The sequence below is a fragment of the Bactrocera tryoni genome, chromosome 2 (genome assembly GCF_016617805.1).
Source record: "Bactrocera tryoni isolate S06 chromosome 2, CSIRO_BtryS06_freeze2, whole genome shotgun sequence".
In the NCBI taxonomy this organism is placed as follows: domain Eukaryota; kingdom Metazoa; phylum Arthropoda; class Insecta; order Diptera; family Tephritidae; genus Bactrocera; species Bactrocera tryoni.
In genome coordinates this window covers 185,676-202,820 of record NC_052500.1, presented here as the reverse complement: position 1 = coordinate 202,820, position 17,145 = coordinate 185,676, and the positions used below count along the sequence as shown (strand labels likewise).

The window sequence follows — 17,145 nt, the reverse complement described above, 5'->3', positions numbered from 1 at the left end:
CATATACATATCAAATCGCTTTAATCCGAATTTTTAGAAACCAGATACAGTTACAGCACACCTCCGATTAGTGGAGCTTATATGGCTCAAGAAGTCGAGACCATGTCGGCATGAGTTGTTTTCATTCAAAGAAATGTTACATGGACCACGTTTGCGACATTTTTAATTGAGCGCAATCGCACGAAAATTTAATTAGTTACTGTTCCATCCAAACGTGCACGTGTGCTTATGGGTGCATGTGCAAGTGTGCTTATATCATTCAAAAAATACACTTTTAAGCGACCGGCACAACTCCGTACGCACGTATGTATGTACATATGTACATAAGTATGTAAGTCGGTCTGCTACGGTAAATGTGGATACTCTGACGTTGAATTTCATTTGAAGCCAAATTTAAACTTCAGTCGTTGTTAAGATGTTGACGCCATCGCACATACTGTCGCGGAAATAAATATTTAAAAGTGCCGTCTCATTTCAAGCATACATACATATATGAGTTCGATAACATTGAAGAGAAAATTACTATTAGATACAACCATACTAAACAGCCCATTTTTGCAATCCTGAATATTGCCAATATCAACACACGTAACATAAAACGATTTATAGTTTGAGGTGTCTTTAAGCGCAATCAGAAGATTTTCTCTCATTACCTATTTTTGAAAATCTTCATTCATATTTCGAAAATTTACCCCGCAAACCGGGGTTGCGATTTTAAGTTAATAGAATACAAAACTAAAGAGGCTAATTAAAGGAAAGAAGCATTAAAATGTTTGGCGCTAGCTCCACGTCTCAGCAGCGGCTTCTTCACATGGATAACCCTCTCTACGCAATCCTGCAATTCATCTGGGATTTACTCGTGTTTCTCGCAAAAACCATCTTGTTTACCACCCAAACCATATATTATTCACTACTTCCAAATTATTTGAGGAAAATGAAGGTGTGTATGTATGTATATGCTTTACAGAAAATATTCATAATACAATCCAAGACAACACAAAAGAGTTTAGCCACAAACTCGTCACACATCTAAATTGAAGCATTAGCATTTATAATATTTATGTATTGCATACAATTTGTGATAGATTTCTTTGTCAAGGAAAGTTACAATTATAATAATTAGAAAATAATAAAGTGTAAATAAATAGTTTTCCGCAACGACAACTTTGGGAATATAGAGGTGGATAGTGCTACATTTTTGTGAGATAGTTTGGAAAGTTTATGTGAAAAATCTGTAAACGAAAACTGGTATGCTCAAAATCAACAGAATGTGAGCTCGATTAGCTTTTGCACCCAAGGGCTTCTGCACGAATGTTCGCGTATAGAAATTTCTGATAATTTTTGTGCGAATGAATATGCTTTACCAAATCGTATGTTGGTTATTTTGCATACTAAATAATGACAGTGACGGTGCCGAGTCAATATCAATCCGGATACCACAAATGGAAGGAAAGACGCAAATAATCCATATATAAACGCTCAAAATCAATTAGTATTCCAAAAGTATCCGAGTAAGCTAATTTTTTAGTCTCTTTTGTATATTAAGTTGTGTACCCGGCATGCATATTTTTATACTCGCAATATGTTGTGCAGAGCGCTAATGTGTTTCCTTTACCTAACGGCTTACTTTTTAAAAATGGGCAAAATCAGCCCACAACCGCGCTTACTTTCCATATAACGCTATTTGACGTTATGAACAAACCTTTTAATTTTTTAATGCAGAATACATGTATATATTTTTGAATATGAAAATGCTTTTGATGCACTTAATAATTAATATTTACCGAATTATTTTCCTCGTATAAGAACAAAAAATTAAACCGATATGAAAAATATATGCATTTGAATGCATACAGAAAATCGGATGTGAAAGGTTTTTCAAACTCGAGAAAGACCCTCAAAACACAGATGATTGTAACCCGAAAAACTGTCAAACAATCCGCAACCTCTTCCAATTTGTCACACACTGTTGCCAAGCAAATAGATTTTTAAAGTTTAAAAACAGTTACAAGCTCGTAATTATGAAATGCCAATCGCTACAATGAATGCTTTGATATTCATATTCCAATACATATAAAAGCAAAAAAGCTGGTAGTAGTATTAGCAACTTTCACTTTTTATTATAGAAATTAGCTATGCATACATATACACATATTTATATAATTAGCATTATAAAGGTTAAATATTTGATACTACTTTACCTAAATATACATATATCTATATATTTACTACTCGTACAACTGTACTGTATATTAATATATTCGTAATATTATGTACCAAACATATTTTCGGAAACATTCATAATTACATTCCCTTTCAAATTGTAGAATGTTTCAGGACAAGTAGTACTGATCACTGGCGGTGGAGGAGGAGTAGGACGCTTGTTGTCCCTGAACTTTGCCAAACAAAATGCTCGTGTGGTCATATGGGACATCAACCAAGAAGGTATGAGCGAAAATGTCTTAGTCAATGTATTCTTAAACTCGTATTAGTTAACACTAAATTTCAGAGTATATTATTCTGATACAATGCTTAAATTTTTAATTGAAAAATTCCGTGTACTCAAAATAAATTAAAAATTTTAAACAATAAATCTACTTTTTTCCTCAGCTATCAAAACTACCATGGATTTACTCGCCCGAAATGGGTATACCTGTAAAGGATATGTAGTTGATATATCTGACCGTGACCAAGTGTATGAGCGAGCGGCACAAACTATTAACGAAATAGGTAATATCGATATACTATGCAATAATGCTGGTGTCGTTTGCTGCCGTCCATTCTGGGACTTACCTGATCGTGTTATACAGAATACATACAACATTAACATAATTTCCCACTATTGGACAGTGAAAGCTTTTCTTCCGCAAATGATGCAAAATAACAGGGGTCACATTGTGACTGTGGGTTCAGTGACTGGCATGTTAGGCACTTACGGTTGTAGTGATTATAGTGCAACAAAATTTGCCTGCGTTGGATTTCATGAAAGCCTCTTAACCGATTTAAAAACACACGGATATGATGGCATACACATGACATTGATTTGTCCTTATTATATCAATACCGGTATGTTCTCAGGCGTACGACCACGAATGTTTCCAATGTTGCATCCACAGTATGTTGCTGACCGCATACTTGAAGCTATTCGAAAGAACGAAGTATGGTGCGTGCTACCTCATACTATACGGATACTTACTCCACTGAAATGGTAAGCTATTAAAAAAAATTCTAGTTTGTACTTTTAAATTCCACGTACACTCTTCTTAACAGTCTATTGCCCGCGAAAGTGTGCTGGGAACTAATGTCAAGGGTTATCCGTGGGCCAGAATCAATGATGATGTTTCAAGGGCGGGGCAGAGTTCCCGCAGGTTAAGATAATAGCGGAATATAGCGATTTATGTTTAAAATTACGATGGTCATGTTCTCATTAGATCCATTTTGAAATCAACATATTAATAATTCTTATTTATTTTACTTTTGCAAGGATGGTTAGCAGCCCTCGATTATGTCGATTATTAATATTGCTTTGCAGTCGAAGGAGTTTTTCAACAAACAATTTTATTTTATTTAAAATTTTTGTTGAAAAGGTATATGTATGAATGCTTTTATGTTTTTTCTATATTTCAAAACCATCGCAAATGCACAAAAACAATTAGCAAATTAAAGAATGTTTAATCTGTACACGATTAGCATATGTTATAATTATTTGGTATTTATATTTAATAAAGAAAAAACTATAGTGGCCCAAAATACAAACGCAATTACCAAATCTAGTGGAATATTTGGTGCATATGAAAAACACATTATTAAAAAAATCAAAATTTTATTCATCGGTCAACGGTTTTTTCAGGTCTATTCCCTGCTAGTAAACAATGTTGAAATCATACATTAATTACAAAGATATTTCTTATGATCGAATAGACATGAAATATAGCTTTCTCTCGCATAGGGCTAATGAGCTGCAAAGTTCCTTAGTTGCCGTACATATTCTTTTAATGTATTTGACTTTCGAGGTATTTTGCTGCGATTTCATCCTTCAAAGTTCAAATAAAGCTTTATAATATGTATATGTTGAAGGTTTTCCACTTTTTGTAACTACTCCGTGCTCATCTCATATTCAGTCATCACAAATCTTGCCATCAGACTTTGACGCCTCCGATTACTCAGAATTGGACTATTTTATCCAGTCTCTCTATGAAGTACACTGCGTCATAAGCAGGTATGGAAATCAGCAAACCTTGTTAGATCTTGACGATTGGTTAATCATGCAATACCAACGACTTTAATCTGAACAAAATATTAAAATATTTATGTGTATTAAGAATTCTACTAAAAACATTTTTTATGTATGGTAATTTTGTATAATCAGTTTTTTTCGTATTGATAAATCATCCAATAATTTTCAGATGTCCCTATCTTAAGTTTCATCAGTAAAAATTATATAAAAACAATTCAAATTCATACAATTAAAAAAAATAAAATTTACCATTTTGTCTGCAAAGGTTGTATATTTACATATTTTCCCACTAATATTCAGACGTTCTTGAAAATATTTTCATAATTAGATACATTAACGCTTCATATATTACAACGGTACGGTGCAGGTTCTTTTGGCATCTTTTACACATAAATTTAAACTCCAAAATCTGTAAGTAAAAAGTCTTTAGTAATGAAAGTAAAAAAAAAATATATAACTCCGGAATTTTACGAGTCAGAAATTGATAAATCATACATTGATTTTCAGATGTCCCTATCATGTTAACATCACTAGTCTTACAAAAACATTTAATAATAATTTATATTTACCTAAATTGATAGAATATTGTAGAGCCGGAACATTGTATAATCAGTTTTTTTCGTATTGATAAATCATCCAATAATTTTCAGATGTCCCTATCATAAATTTCATCAGTAAAAATTATATTAAAAAAAATCCAAATTCATACAATTAAAAAAAATAAAATTTACCATTTTGTCTGCAAAGGTTGTATATTTACATATTTTCCCACTAATATTCAGACGTTCTTGTAAAAAATCATCATAACTAGATACATTAACGTTTCATATATTACAACGATACGGGGCAGGTTCTTTAGGCATCTTTTACACATAAATTTAAACTCCAAAATCTGCAAGTAAAAAGTCTTTAGTAATGAAAGTAAAAGAAAAACAAAAAACAAAATATATAACTCTGGAATTTTACGAGTCAGAAATTGATAAATCATACATTGATTTTCAGATGTCCCTATCATGTTAACATCACTCGTCTTACAAAAACATTTAATAATAATTTATATTTACCTAAATTGATAGAATATTGTAGAGCCGGAACATTGGTAAAGCTCCATAAGATCTAGAACATATAATCATTTTAGAAAACACTAATTTTTTTTTCAGAGAAATTGAAAACGCTTTTAAGTATTGCTTACCTTTAAAATTTCCATTGCTTCAGAGTGCCACACAATGCTGCAATAGAAAAGTGATTAAATTATAATGGCTTGTACTAAATCGAATCTAAAAAAAAAAAGGAAACTAACTTTTCTACATAATTTTACTTATGCAATAACTACTCGCACCACGTGCGAAAACTTATTAAATGTGACATACTTATCCGTAATGTATGAGACACGTAATCTTCCAAATAGAGAAAACAATTTTTCATCGAAATAAAATCGTAGTAAAAATCGTTACTGAAGAATATATAATAGAAGGCATACACGCAACAATTAGTTGGTTGATTGAGTTCGGCTAGAAATTGCCCTTGTCGCTACATACGACACAACTTTTAACACAATTTTGAGGCCAACTTCATTTTGAATATTCATTTCGTTGCTTAAACATGAGTTCGGAAGTTGTTGCTTTACTTATTATATATGACGCGCACTCTTCGTCAGCCGAAATAAAATGGCGAAATCGTTTGAAATCGCACGACCAACCCAAACACGATCCAACTAACACAACCAACTTGACAAAATATCAAAAAATTTTGATTTTCATCCAATCAGTTGGTACAACTCATACAACTGCCCCATATACGTAACAATCAGTTGTAAATTCGATGAAATTGGTACAATAATTGGTGCGAGTATGCCTTCCATAATGTTTAAATAAAACTAGCTATATACGATGCCTATTTCTGCATTCGATTTTATTGGGACTTTGGTAGTCCACATAAAAGTTTATCGTCTAATCTTGCTTTCAAATTGATCACACAAATAACTTGTCAAAATTATTTCAAATTGTTAGACGTGACGTAAGCTGCAAGCATCTTCATACTCAATAATAGTTTCAATATGTCGTTGATGTGAAAATCATTTAAAATTCTAAAAAGTTTTGCCGAAAAAAAATTGCTAGTTTAGAAGAAAGAGCTGAGTTGAGAAGGGCCATTTCGAAATTACAGGTTTTTTACCCTTTTCGACTTTATTAGTTCTATACTATAAGTTATTCGAGGCACACAGACATTTTAATTTTTGCAGAAATGTATATATATATATATATATTGATATCAACCCTTAAATATAACGAAGTTTTCATATTCCCGACAGTTACATGACATTTTACTTGGTTTTGTGTTAACGTTCTCGTACAAATCGGTACATCGAACTTTCTGTCAAAACTATTGTCTGACAGTGGAGAAGTGTGAATGTGTTGCAACTTGAAAGAAATTTCTTGATTGTAGTCAGCTAACAGATTTATTGCTGTATAAAATTATAATCATTTTGTGTGCATATTTATTATATTGATAAAGTCAATTGCGAAATGGTCAAGGAATGGAGGAAATATACATATGAAGAAAATAGAAACAGAAAATGTTGATATAAGAAGAATGCGATTGCAAAAATTTTGAAAAATGAAAACAAAACTGTAAAAAATATATGTTTTTTGGCAATTGTTTTTATGACAATTATTCTGATAACTTTGGATAGCCACTTACACCAAGCAATTACCAGGAGCAATATTTAATACGGCAAATTTATCGAGTTAACAATTGTCTGTGGAACTGGTAAATAGTAAGAATAAAAGTACTAATTCATTTAACGTGGTAACATCCGACATGTCATAATATCATGCCTGTTTTTAAGAAATGACAATCTAGAGCATATCGGAAAGAATAAAAGGGCACTTGCTGAATTATAATTTATATTGTGGTGACGCTTTGAAAATTAAAAAAATAATAATTTTGATATAATAAGAAACATCTCGCAATTAATAGTCAAAAAGAGGAAGTGAATGAGGAGAATTTAAAAAATTGTAATGGATCACGAATATGAGGGAAAACCTGACTTGGAAGTAGTTGCGAGAACATCAGGTGCTAATAACGTCAAACTAAATAAAAAATCTGCGCTAGATGATTTAGTACAACGTGTGACTTTACATATTCGGAACCCTATAGCCCTAAGCGGCATAGTAATGCCTTTTGTTATTTTATATTTGGGCGCATTTTATGCTTGGATTTTTATTTACGGCGTTGATGTACACTATGAAGCCGGTCTTATCACAGTCGCTGTAATCGCTTTCATTCAGATTTTAGCATTACTTTGTTGCTATTGGAGTGTTCATGTACTTACATTTCTTAATTGCCGCAATGTTAAAACACCGGGGGTAGGCGTTTTAGCTAAAGTAATACCCACAGCAAACAATGGGTCATCTCAATTAGTTCAAATAAACGGCATTAGATTAGCTAACGGTAATAAGCAGCTATATTTTATTTTTCAAAAAACAAAATATGTTTGGGATGAAGAAAGGAAAACATTTCGTGGAATAGCTTTTCCTGTACACGAAACCTTACGCCATTATACGCGCAGTCGTGGACACGAAACTGAAAGTGCTGTTAAATTAGCTGAACAATTATATGGGTTAAATGAAATGAAAATGGTTGTACCAGAGTTCTATGAATTATTCATTGAACGTGCCACAGCACCATTTTTTGTCTTTCAAATATTCTCAGTGGCTTTGTGGTGTTTGGACGAATATTGGTACTATTCTTTATTTACACTATTTATGATGATTATATTTGAGTGTACTCTTGTTGGACAACAACTTCATAATATGTCCGAGATAAGAAAAATGGGAAACAAACCATATGTGCTAAATGCTCTGCGGCAAAATAAATGGAGACAAATAAATTCTGATCAATTAGTTCCAGGAGATATTGTATCTATAACTAGATCACAAAACGATAATTTGGTTCCCTGTGACATCGTCTTACTTCGTGGTAATTGTATAGTTGATGAGAGTATGTTGACGGGTGAGTTTAAAGCTAGAAATATATATTATAAAAGGATATGTAAATGTAAGCATTTCTTATTTAGGGGAGTCGGTGCCTCAAATGAAAGAATCATTAGAAACGTTGGATCATTTGGATAAAGAACTTGATATGGAAGGTGAAAGCAAATTGTTTATTCTTTTTGGAGGAACTAAAGTTGTTCAACACACCGCTCCTACAAAGGATGCATTGCGAGCCCCTGATAGTGGTTGTATTGGTTACGTATTACGCACTGGGTTCAATACATCTCAGGGAAAATTATTAAGAACCATTCTCTTTGGTGTAAATCGCGTAACCGAAAATAATCTAGAGACTTTTGCTTTCATCCTATTTCTTATGGTATTTGCTGTTGCAGCTGCTGTTTATGTTTGGATTAAGGGCACCGAGGATCCAGATCGAAGCCGTTATAAATTATTCTTAGAGTGCACTCTAATATTGACGTCTATTATTCCACCCGATTTACCAATTGAATTAACGTTAGCAGTGAATACATCGCTTATGCAATTGTCAAAGCTCTTTGTGTTTTGCACTGAGCCATTCCGTATTCCTTTTGCTGGAAAAGTAGAAATTTGTTGTTTTGATAAGACCGGAACTCTTACATCGGATAATTTGATGGTTGAAGGGATAGCGGGCTTAACAGATGACTATGTAGTTGTACCAATGGAAAAAGCTGAAGACATAACAATACAAGCTGTCGCGACATGCCACGCCTTAGTAATGCTTGACGATGGTTTGGTTGGAGATCCACTTGAGAAGGCAATGCTTACCGCGGCCGATTGGAGTTTAACGAAACAAGACACTGTTATTCCAAAACGAGGAAAATTAAAACCTCTTCGTATTTTCCATCGTTATTATTTCTCTTCAGCATTAAAAAGGATGTCTGTATTAGCTAGCTATTTGGAACCATTTAGCAATGAAGTTTATATTGGCACTGTAAAAGGAGCCCCTGAAGTTATTCAGAAAATGTTAAAAGAAGTCCCTAAGAATTATGAAAAGGTAAGAGCTTGGTCAGATTGCGCCTCTGATAATATTCAAATGCTAAATTATATTTGATATTTGCAGACATTTCTTGAGTATTCTCGTCGGGGTGCACGAGTTTTAGCGTTGGGTATAAAAAAGTTCGGCCCAATGGACGCGCAACGTGTCCGAGATTTGAAAAGAGAGGATGTAGAAAGTGATTTGACTTTTGCTGGTTTTGTTATAATATCGTGTCCTATAAAACCCGATTCTAAATTTGTAATCAAAGAACTTATACATGCTTCGCACAAAGTTGTAATGATTACTGGAGATAACCCGCTTACAGCTTGTCACGTAGCCAAAGAATTACGTTTTACACGTAAAAAACTACTAATTCTTACTCGTAACGAAAACACCAATGAAAAGTGTATTGAATGGCAATGGGTTTCAATTGACACAGAGTCTGTTTTTGATCTTAAACACGAGTTGAAAGCTTTGCTGAGTGGAAATGATCTATGTATTACTGGAGAAGGCTTACAGTACCTCAGAGAACAAGAAAATTTATATTTATTAAAAATATTACCGTATATTACGGTGTGCGCACGCTTTGCACCTAAACAAAAGGAATATGTTATCACTTCTTTAAAGCACCTAGGTTATTACACACTTATGTGTGGTGATGGTACCAATGATGTAGGTGCCCTTAAACATGCCCATGTAGGTGTATCTCTGCTGAGTAATGGACCAATAAAACCTAAAAAGCGGCGTGATATCACGAATGGAACCGCATCAATTTTTTCCGATGCAGGTGCATATTTATCTGGTAATTCCGCTGTAAATGTTCGAAATCTAGGTGGTGTAAGAAGTACTGTAACTGGTGCCTCCAATACGATGGAGCGTCTTACCGTATCACAGCGTGATCGTGCAATGTTACGTCAGAGAGAAAACTTAAATGCTACTCAAGCGCGGTTGCAATCTGAACTTAAAGATATATATGAGGAAACGTCTGTGGTAAAATTGGGAGATGCTAGTATAGCCGCGCCATTTACAAGCAAGACATCATCTATAGCATGTGGTACGTTGTATATAGTGAATAGAAACTGTTTTATTAATACCTTTCTTCTAATAGTAAATCACATTATCAAACAAGGACGATGCACCTTGGTAACTACCCTACAAATGTTCAAAATATTAGCATTAAACGCGCTCATATCTGCTTATTGCCAATCTGTTTTGTATATTGACGGAGTCAAATTTAGTGACATGCAAGCCACTCTTCAGGGTCTCTTTATAGCTGCTTGTTTTTTATGTATAACACGTTCAAAGGTAAACATTTATAACAAATAATCTTTAATGAATAATATTCATTCATCCTTTAAAATAATTAGCCGCTGAAGAACCTATCGAAAACTGCACCATTGCCAAATATATTTAACTTTTATAGTGTATCAACGATACTTTGCCAATTTGCCGTACATTTCGGCGCACTTTACTATTTAACACAAGAGGCAACAGAGCGGGCTCCTGAAAGGTAAGTTCATTTGTTTTAACTAACCCGTTAACATTACTAAGTGGTAGTTATCGTTACGCAAAAGAACAGGGAAAGTGAAACTCTATATAGATATGGATCCAGAAGAAAAGCAAACTTTTCAACCCAATATCATAAATAGCACTGTTTACATAATTTGTCTTGCTCTACAAGTGTCTACATTCGCTGTTAACCACAAGGTATAAAAAAGTAGCAATCTTAGTTATAGAACTCAAAATTAAAATCTTAACAGGGGCATCCTTTTATGGAGAGTTTGCGTGAAAATCGTCCACTACTAATATCCATTTTAGTGTCAACAGGCTTAGTTGTATTTCTTTCTTTGGACATCTCATCCGAACTTACAGAAACTTTTGAAATTGTATCATTCCCCGAAGATGTAAGTATGAAAATGGTTTGCATAATAAAAATTGATAAACATTGTTTTTTCCGATATGCCAATTAATCTTGTTTACAACTTAGTTTCGCAAAATGCTTGTTCTTGTTTTGCTGGCGGATACTTTAGCTGCTTTTGCCCTGGATAGAATGTGCTCATTCCTTTTTGGAGAAACAAGACGAAAACCAAAATTTGTCGATTGCTAAATGAAGATGCCAAACTAGAAATTATGTAGGTAATTCTTTTATTTGCAACAAAGACTTCAAGCTTCAAAATATACAATATTTATTTAACTTTACATTAAATGAATTATGGAAATTGAAAAATATTTAAGATTTACACAATTGCCGTATATTTCAGTAAAAATGTTAACATTTTCATTTAATTTGAAATATTCGTTCAAGAACTATGATGCTGTATTGTGTCTGATTGAATAAATGTGTATTTAATAATTTGGTAATAGCGAAAAGGAATTACTTGTTATGTTTTCACAATTTAACTCGAGTCATCTTCAATTTTTGAATCTTCCAATTGTTTGAACTGGATCAAAATAACCAAGTAAGTTGTTACAGCTGAGAAGATCTAATAATAAATATTAATTGACTAAAATTGTACAGATTTATTATATCATTGTAATACTTTACTTTGAAAAGTGTGGAGTTATCAATTATGAAAAATCCGTAAGCAGTGAATTGCACCTCTTGCTTAATACTTTTTGTTAAAAACTTGTCCACCTACAGTTAAACTTTAATTATTATTTGCTCAATGAAAATTCTTTTTTATTTTTCTACTATATTTTGATGATCTTTAGACGCGCCGTAGACACGAGCCAAAACTTGCGAAGTACCATTAGCCTATAGAGAAATAATAAAAACGAAATTCAAAGTAATTAGTCACATATGTACACATTTACCTCATCTGTGGCTTGCCCACAATTTTTTGACAGTAATGCCAAGACGCAAGTATGCATTGCTAGCCACACAAAGCACGTTTGTAACACATTGAATGATAAGCGCTGTGTTGTTATTTGAACAAATAGATTATAGGTAGTAGTTGTTATAGTGTAGAAAGCATAACCCATATATGCCACCAAAATCAAGCTGCAACAATCATTAATTGAACGATAAATCCGTAGCAACTTATTGTGCAGACGGTATATAAATAAAGAATCCTCAGGAAAAGAATCCATTGTAATTACATTCCTATCTCGTCCTGGTATACGTTGTAGCTTATGTTGCTCGCTATACGTATAACCTTTAAGGGTTGTGTTTATGTGAGCGAAACGCATCTTTAGGATTCTTAATAAAGCCGCCGTAAAAACAATGAAAATAGTTGCCATGGCATTTTGCACGGCGTAGATAAATAGAAAAATATATGAGTTTACGTTAAGAGTATCTTTAACAGCTAAAACGCGTAACACGATTAAATACCATTGGCAAATACATATGCCCACAATGTACTTTAGTGAGAATGCACATTTATTTTCCAGAGTTTCTCGGAATCGGTCGAAGACATCTTCATCCACTTTCAATATTTCATTTAAGATTTTTATAAACAGTTTTGAATTTCTACCACAAATTATAACAGTTGCTGAATGAGATAACATACACAATAAATACTCAATCCATTTATTCACATTATCTGTATCACTGTAGGAGTAAAACAGTTGTGCTGATCCAGGTGTTATCAGGTTATAGAGGTTGAATAAAGTGAAGGTTTGTACAACCCCTCGAATGAAAAATGAATAATAAATGTTTGGCTTTGTAGGTGGTCCAACTTCATAACTAGAAACCTCTTCGTAGATAGGTAACAGACCTGTTGCCTTCAAAACACATAATGTTATTCGCATGTCCTTAAAAATAGAGTTATGTGTTGGTGGCTGCCGCAAGAATTGATTTAAGCCAGTGTGGTGGCGCTGTATTGGCGATGGCTTCACTTTGTTGGACGACATATTAATAATCCTAAATAGTAGTGTATCATCAATTAATATTACGAATTACCGGCAGCTGCTAAATTTACTGAAACACTTTTAGCTTTGAATTTTGATCAAATGTATACATATTACATTTCACCCACAATATTTTTCGAATGTATTGATTATCAAAAATCATAGATCACAGATAGTGGCTAAAAGCTAATAACGGTAATTGATTTTATGCAAGGCAACCCATTTAACAAATTAATATTGCTTTCGTGGTTTTTAATATGCAAAAGGGTACGTGTATTATAGCTAAAAATTTTATATCGGATATAATAATATGCATAATATAATAACCTGTGCATATGTAGAGAATTAAATAAAACGTAAAACTTATTTTTCTAATATAAGAAACTGGCGTAATACCTTTACATTTTTTTGGTTCAAACGATTCCCATTTATAATTAATGTCCACTATTGCAAACTCATGAACGACACATTATACATATGTACATACTTACATAGTATGTAAATATTTTTTCGTAAATAGGCTCAAATCCGAACCTCATCTAATATGTGTGTCTATGCTTAAATCTCAAAGATTTGGTATGTATATTTGTATTACATATGTTTACTCAGTCATACAAATTACAAAGAAAATTTAAATCTCTCGCATGTCGATTAACGTACTCTTATTGCTGACTGGATGTGCATACATTTTTATATGTACATATTTATCTACATTCATATGTACTTATGTATATAACAAATGTACATATCATCACCTGAAATGCAAAATAACGTAACAACATTTTCTGTAATTTACAATGGCATGAATGAAACACGAAATAAAATGGAACATGAGTGAAAAAAAATTTTAATGTGGGTTAATATTGGTTTATATCTGAGTGCAGAATCTGAAAATGTTGAACATATGTAATATTATGTATGTAATTTGAAGTAGTGAAGCGTAATCAATAGGACACTCAATTTAGAATTTTTTGATGATACGTTATTTTGCATTTCAGGTGACGATATGTAAAGTACACTCATACTTTTATTTTTGTGATGGAAATACAGTATAACAAAAATTAATCAAGGAATGTGTAGATACCAATTACACTGGGATATTTAACAAATTTAATGTTATTAATCAGGTTAAGTGGTGTTTTAATGACTGCGTGCTCGTATTAAAAGTTCCGTTCAATTCTAGATGCCATAGTTAGAGTGACTTGTTTACTTAGTTTCGCTAAGAAGTGTATTCGTTTGACAGTCGCGAATAATATAAACCAATTTTGATACTTGATAATAATTATATTTGTGAACTTACATAGGTAAAGAAAGGCGAAATACTGCACTATTTTATGTATGCATATTGCATTTCATAAGATGAATCGGTAGAAAGCAAGAAATTCAATAGAAAATATGATTGGTTCTTTGGTAATGCATTTAGCAGCACTCATTCCGCTGCAAAATAACAGCCACATTGTTAATGAGCCGTATTACCAATTACCCCGTTTTTGGACAAACACAGGCTTTTGTCCATCTGGAGAAATCAAATGGGAGAGTTTGAAATTTAGTCTTTTCTCTGAATCGGTGCAAATGAATTTGATGCACCTCGCAGCGCTACCAACTGGCGCATTAACACATATACGCATCCATTGGCTCTTGGAACTTGTTAAATTTGTACAATATACTCAGGCTGGAGTGCCTGTTTATGACTTCTCCGATCTAGATGATTTCATATTAAACTTAAATGATTTAGGACTTTATCCAGTTATTGAATTTATGACTGATCTGGATGGTATTTTAATAAACAATTCCGATATTATGAATGATATTTGGGAAGATTTCAGCTATCAAGTCACTAAGCGCTATCTAAGTATATACATACTTACATCCATATTTTTTAAATAATACAAAAATAAGTTAACTTTGCAGATTTACTGGGTGCTAAGAATCTTGTTAAGTGGCGGTTTGAGACCTGGAATGAACCGGACATACACAATTATAATATATTAAATTTTACTGTAGAAGGTTGTTCGACTCAAAACTATTGTTTTAATATACTAAAAATTAATTTTAAAAAATATTCTCATAAGTAGGTTTTATCGAATACGCTATGGCTTTACGGAAAGGTATTAAATCAGCTGGTCATATGTCTAATAAGCCATTAGATTTAACTCTGCGAGGACCAGCAGGTTTGTTTAAATCCAAAAAGAATCATCCGTTGTGCTGGTCGTTAATTAAAAACTGCAACGACCAAATAAATGATTGTCCAATAAATGTTCTCACATATCATCGAAAAGGTCAAGGTCTTGCAACAGAGGTCTTAGAAGCATCTAGCAAATTATTAAAGAATATTTATGCAAACTATTATAATATTAATATGTTACCAGTATCAAATGAGTAAGTTTCTTAAAAGATAGATTTTGTACATACACATCGTTGTATGTAGATACATATGTACATACATAGCCGTCAAAGGTATTTTATTAACATACATAGAATCCACGAAAAGCTACCTTTGTACATTTTTAAGAAGAATGTTACATTTGTTATGAATTGAAAGACAAAATTTGAATAATGCAATTGATAGCGCTAATATGCATATGAAATGTATGTATGTATGTATGTATGTATATACACACAAGTATCTATGTTATTATTAATTCTGTTCAATTAGAAAATAATAAATAAATATCTATTCTATATAAAGTGAAGCGGATCCCATTACTGGTTGGTCCACCCCCCAGGATTTTTATGAGGATGTTCGTTATGCGGCTAAACTCGTGTACATTGTGTTTTTGCACTGGCATGCTAAATTAAATTATAGAGAATTCAAATATCTTGAAACAATCAGCCACGACAATGCTTTTATCAGTTATCATCCATTTGAATTCACGCAACGAACTCTTTTAGCACATTTTCGAATGAACAACTCACAACCAGTGCATTCGCAATTTATACAAAAACCCGTATATGCAGCCTTGGGTATGCTTTCGAAACTAGCACCAGTTGCTGCCGATATTGAAGTAATTACATTGAGTAGTCCAAACGATGTATTATGGCTTTTAAAAACAAGTTCCACCGGCAATAAACCCTTGTACGTAAGTTGGCTGCTTCTGCCTCGAGAGAATACAGAAAAACTGGAAAATTTCACACTTCATCGTCAATTACCTTTCAAGTCATGCTCTGTAGAGACTTTCGCGTATGTGGTAGAATTGCTAGAACAAGAAAAAACAGATCCAGCATATATTTGGCGCACTCAAGCTGGTTCAAGACCCTTTCCCGACGCAATAGAGCGTGCAGCGATGCGGTACGCTCAAACTCCTCGATTACAAGCTTCTGGTTTGTTACTGATGCCTGAATTTAGTTTAAATATTAGTGGCTTACAGCTTCCATGGATTTTATTATTTCGCGTTTGTTCTAATTTGTCGCCCGTGCTGAAGCGACCCGAACCACCAACAATTACAAAAATAACAATTGGCGAAATATTTATTTCTTGGCGTGAAGCTGCTAACACCACAAATTGTCTCAAAACTTATGAAGTTTGGTTTCAAGTAAATCAGACTGCAGAATGGAGTTTTATAAGTGAAAACTGGCATTTACCTTATCCATCATTTCAATATGCTCCTATTAATGCCTGTGTTACCGGTAAACATGAAAGTCAAAAATTATACTCGTGAACTTATTTATATATCATCCTTTATTTCTATTCTAGGATTCTTTAAGGTCCGCGCCATTGACTTCCTTAATAGAAAAAGCAATTTTTCCGATGCAATTGAATATATTGAAATGAGTATCTAGATATATTTGTTTAGTTGTAAATAATACATTTAGTAAAAACAAATTGTAAGAATTATAAAAGAAAAGGTAACTTAATTTTATTTAAATTTTACTTCTCCTTTATCGACGGAGAACTATGTTAATGTACGTAAGTATAAATTTTCAGTGTAGGTTAGTTTAACTTTTTGCAAACGTATTTTAATATATTTTTGTAACATTTTCATTAAAGCGAACTTGGAGTATAGAAGTATTCGGTTTAAATTTCAATAGTAACAACTAAAATACTTCCACAT

At 32.9% G+C, this 17,145-nt stretch overlaps 4 protein-coding genes and 1 long non-coding RNA gene across 8 annotated transcripts; 3 read left to right on the top strand and 2 right to left on the bottom strand.

Moving 5' to 3' along the window:
- Positions 1 to 123: 123 nt before the first annotated feature.
- Positions 124 to 3,816, top strand: LOC120769605 (epidermal retinol dehydrogenase 2). Its single transcript, XM_040096685.1, has 4 exons — positions 124 to 940; positions 2,328 to 2,445; positions 2,611 to 3,208; positions 3,271 to 3,816. Exons 1-4 carry the CDS (start codon positions 770 to 772, stop codon positions 3,371 to 3,373), a joined length of 990 nt encoding a protein of 329 aa, XP_039952619.1. The 5' UTR covers positions 124 to 769; the 3' UTR covers positions 3,374 to 3,816.
- Positions 3,817 to 4,296: 480 nt separating this feature from the next.
- Positions 4,297 to 5,644, bottom strand: LOC120769608. Of its 2 annotated transcripts, none has more exons than XR_005704865.1 (7): positions 5,538 to 5,644; positions 5,430 to 5,466; positions 5,302 to 5,353; positions 4,969 to 5,129; positions 4,807 to 4,893; positions 4,487 to 4,661; positions 4,297 to 4,412 (listed from the first exon to the last, which is right to left on the bottom strand). It is a non-coding gene; the product is annotated as an uncharacterized LOC120769608 (long non-coding RNA). The 2 variants fall into 2 exon arrangements; XR_005704864.1 differs by having other exon boundaries at positions 4,302 to 4,412; positions 4,487 to 4,646.
- Positions 5,645 to 7,078: 1,434 nt separating this feature from the next.
- Positions 7,079 to 11,530, top strand: LOC120768849 (endoplasmic reticulum transmembrane helix translocase). Its single transcript, XM_040095600.1, has 8 exons — positions 7,079 to 8,248; positions 8,313 to 9,262; positions 9,329 to 10,298; positions 10,353 to 10,549; positions 10,612 to 10,754; positions 10,819 to 10,951; positions 11,005 to 11,148; positions 11,232 to 11,530. Exons 1-8 carry the CDS (start codon positions 7,255 to 7,257, stop codon positions 11,349 to 11,351), a joined length of 3,651 nt encoding a protein of 1,216 aa, XP_039951534.1. The 5' UTR covers positions 7,079 to 7,254; the 3' UTR covers positions 11,352 to 11,530.
- Positions 11,531 to 11,619: 89 nt separating this feature from the next.
- LOC120768852 (gustatory and pheromone receptor 32a) lies at positions 11,620 to 14,236 on the bottom strand. 3 transcript variants are annotated; one of them, XM_040095608.1, is made up of 5 exons: positions 14,178 to 14,236; positions 12,059 to 13,106; positions 11,937 to 11,999; positions 11,790 to 11,879; positions 11,620 to 11,727 (listed from the first exon to the last, which is right to left on the bottom strand). In XM_040095608.1, exons 2-5 carry the CDS (start codon positions 13,094 to 13,096, stop codon positions 11,641 to 11,643), a joined length of 1,278 nt encoding a protein of 425 aa, XP_039951542.1. In that variant the 5' UTR covers positions 13,097 to 13,106; positions 14,178 to 14,236; the 3' UTR covers positions 11,620 to 11,640. The 3 variants fall into 3 exon arrangements, with proteins under 3 accessions (XP_039951542.1, XP_039951541.1, XP_039951539.1); XM_040095607.1 differs by lacking the exon at positions 14,178 to 14,236 and adding an exon at positions 13,490 to 13,815; XM_040095605.1 differs by lacking the exon at positions 14,178 to 14,236 and adding an exon at positions 13,421 to 13,443.
- Positions 14,237 to 14,313: 77 nt separating this feature from the next.
- Positions 14,314 to 16,953, top strand: LOC120768851 (alpha-L-iduronidase). The gene is made up of 5 exons (XM_040095604.1): positions 14,314 to 14,945; positions 15,005 to 15,100; positions 15,169 to 15,472; positions 15,783 to 16,720; positions 16,788 to 16,953. The coding sequence occupies exons 1-5, from the start codon at positions 14,489 to 14,491 to the stop codon at positions 16,871 to 16,873; spliced, it is 1,881 nt and encodes a 626-aa protein (XP_039951538.1). The 5' UTR covers positions 14,314 to 14,488; the 3' UTR covers positions 16,874 to 16,953.
- The last annotated feature ends 192 nt before the right edge of the window (positions 16,954 to 17,145 follow it).

Coding starts and splice junctions, on each gene's coding strand:
- LOC120769605 (XM_040096685.1), top strand. CDS start 770: ATGTTTGGCGCTAGCTCCACGTCTCAGCAGCGGCTTCTTCACATGGAT. Junction 941..2,327: donor ATTATTTGAGGAAAATGAAG/GTGTGTATGTAT, acceptor TTCAAATTGTAG/AATGTTTCAGGACAAGTAGT. Junction 3,209..3,270: donor ATACTTACTCCACTGAAATG/GTAAGCTATTAA, acceptor TCTTCTTAACAG/TCTATTGCCCGCGAAAGTGT.
- LOC120768849 (XM_040095600.1), top strand. CDS start 7,255: ATGGATCACGAATATGAGGGAAAACCTGACTTGGAAGTAGTTGCGAGA. Junction 9,263..9,328: donor TCCCTAAGAATTATGAAAAG/GTAAGAGCTTGG, acceptor TGATATTTGCAG/ACATTTCTTGAGTATTCTCG. Junction 11,149..11,231: donor TTGTATCATTCCCCGAAGAT/GTAAGTATGAAA, acceptor TTTACAACTTAG/TTTCGCAAAATGCTTGTTCT.
- LOC120768852 (XM_040095605.1), bottom strand. Junction 12,000..12,058: donor GTGGGCAAGCCACAGATGAG/GTAAATGTGTAC, acceptor ATTTCTCTATAG/GCTAATGGTACTTCGCAAGT. Junction 11,880..11,936: donor CTAAAGATCATCAAAATATA/GTAGAAAAATAA, acceptor GTTTAACTGTAG/GTGGACAAGTTTTTAACAAA.
- LOC120768851 (XM_040095604.1), top strand. CDS start 14,489: ATGATTGGTTCTTTGGTAATGCATTTAGCAGCACTCATTCCGCTGCAA. Junction 15,101..15,168: donor ATTAAATTTTACTGTAGAAG/GTTGTTCGACTC, acceptor TCTCATAAGTAG/GTTTTATCGAATACGCTATG. Junction 16,721..16,787: donor TATTAATGCCTGTGTTACCG/GTAAACATGAAA, acceptor TTTCTATTCTAG/GATTCTTTAAGGTCCGCGCC.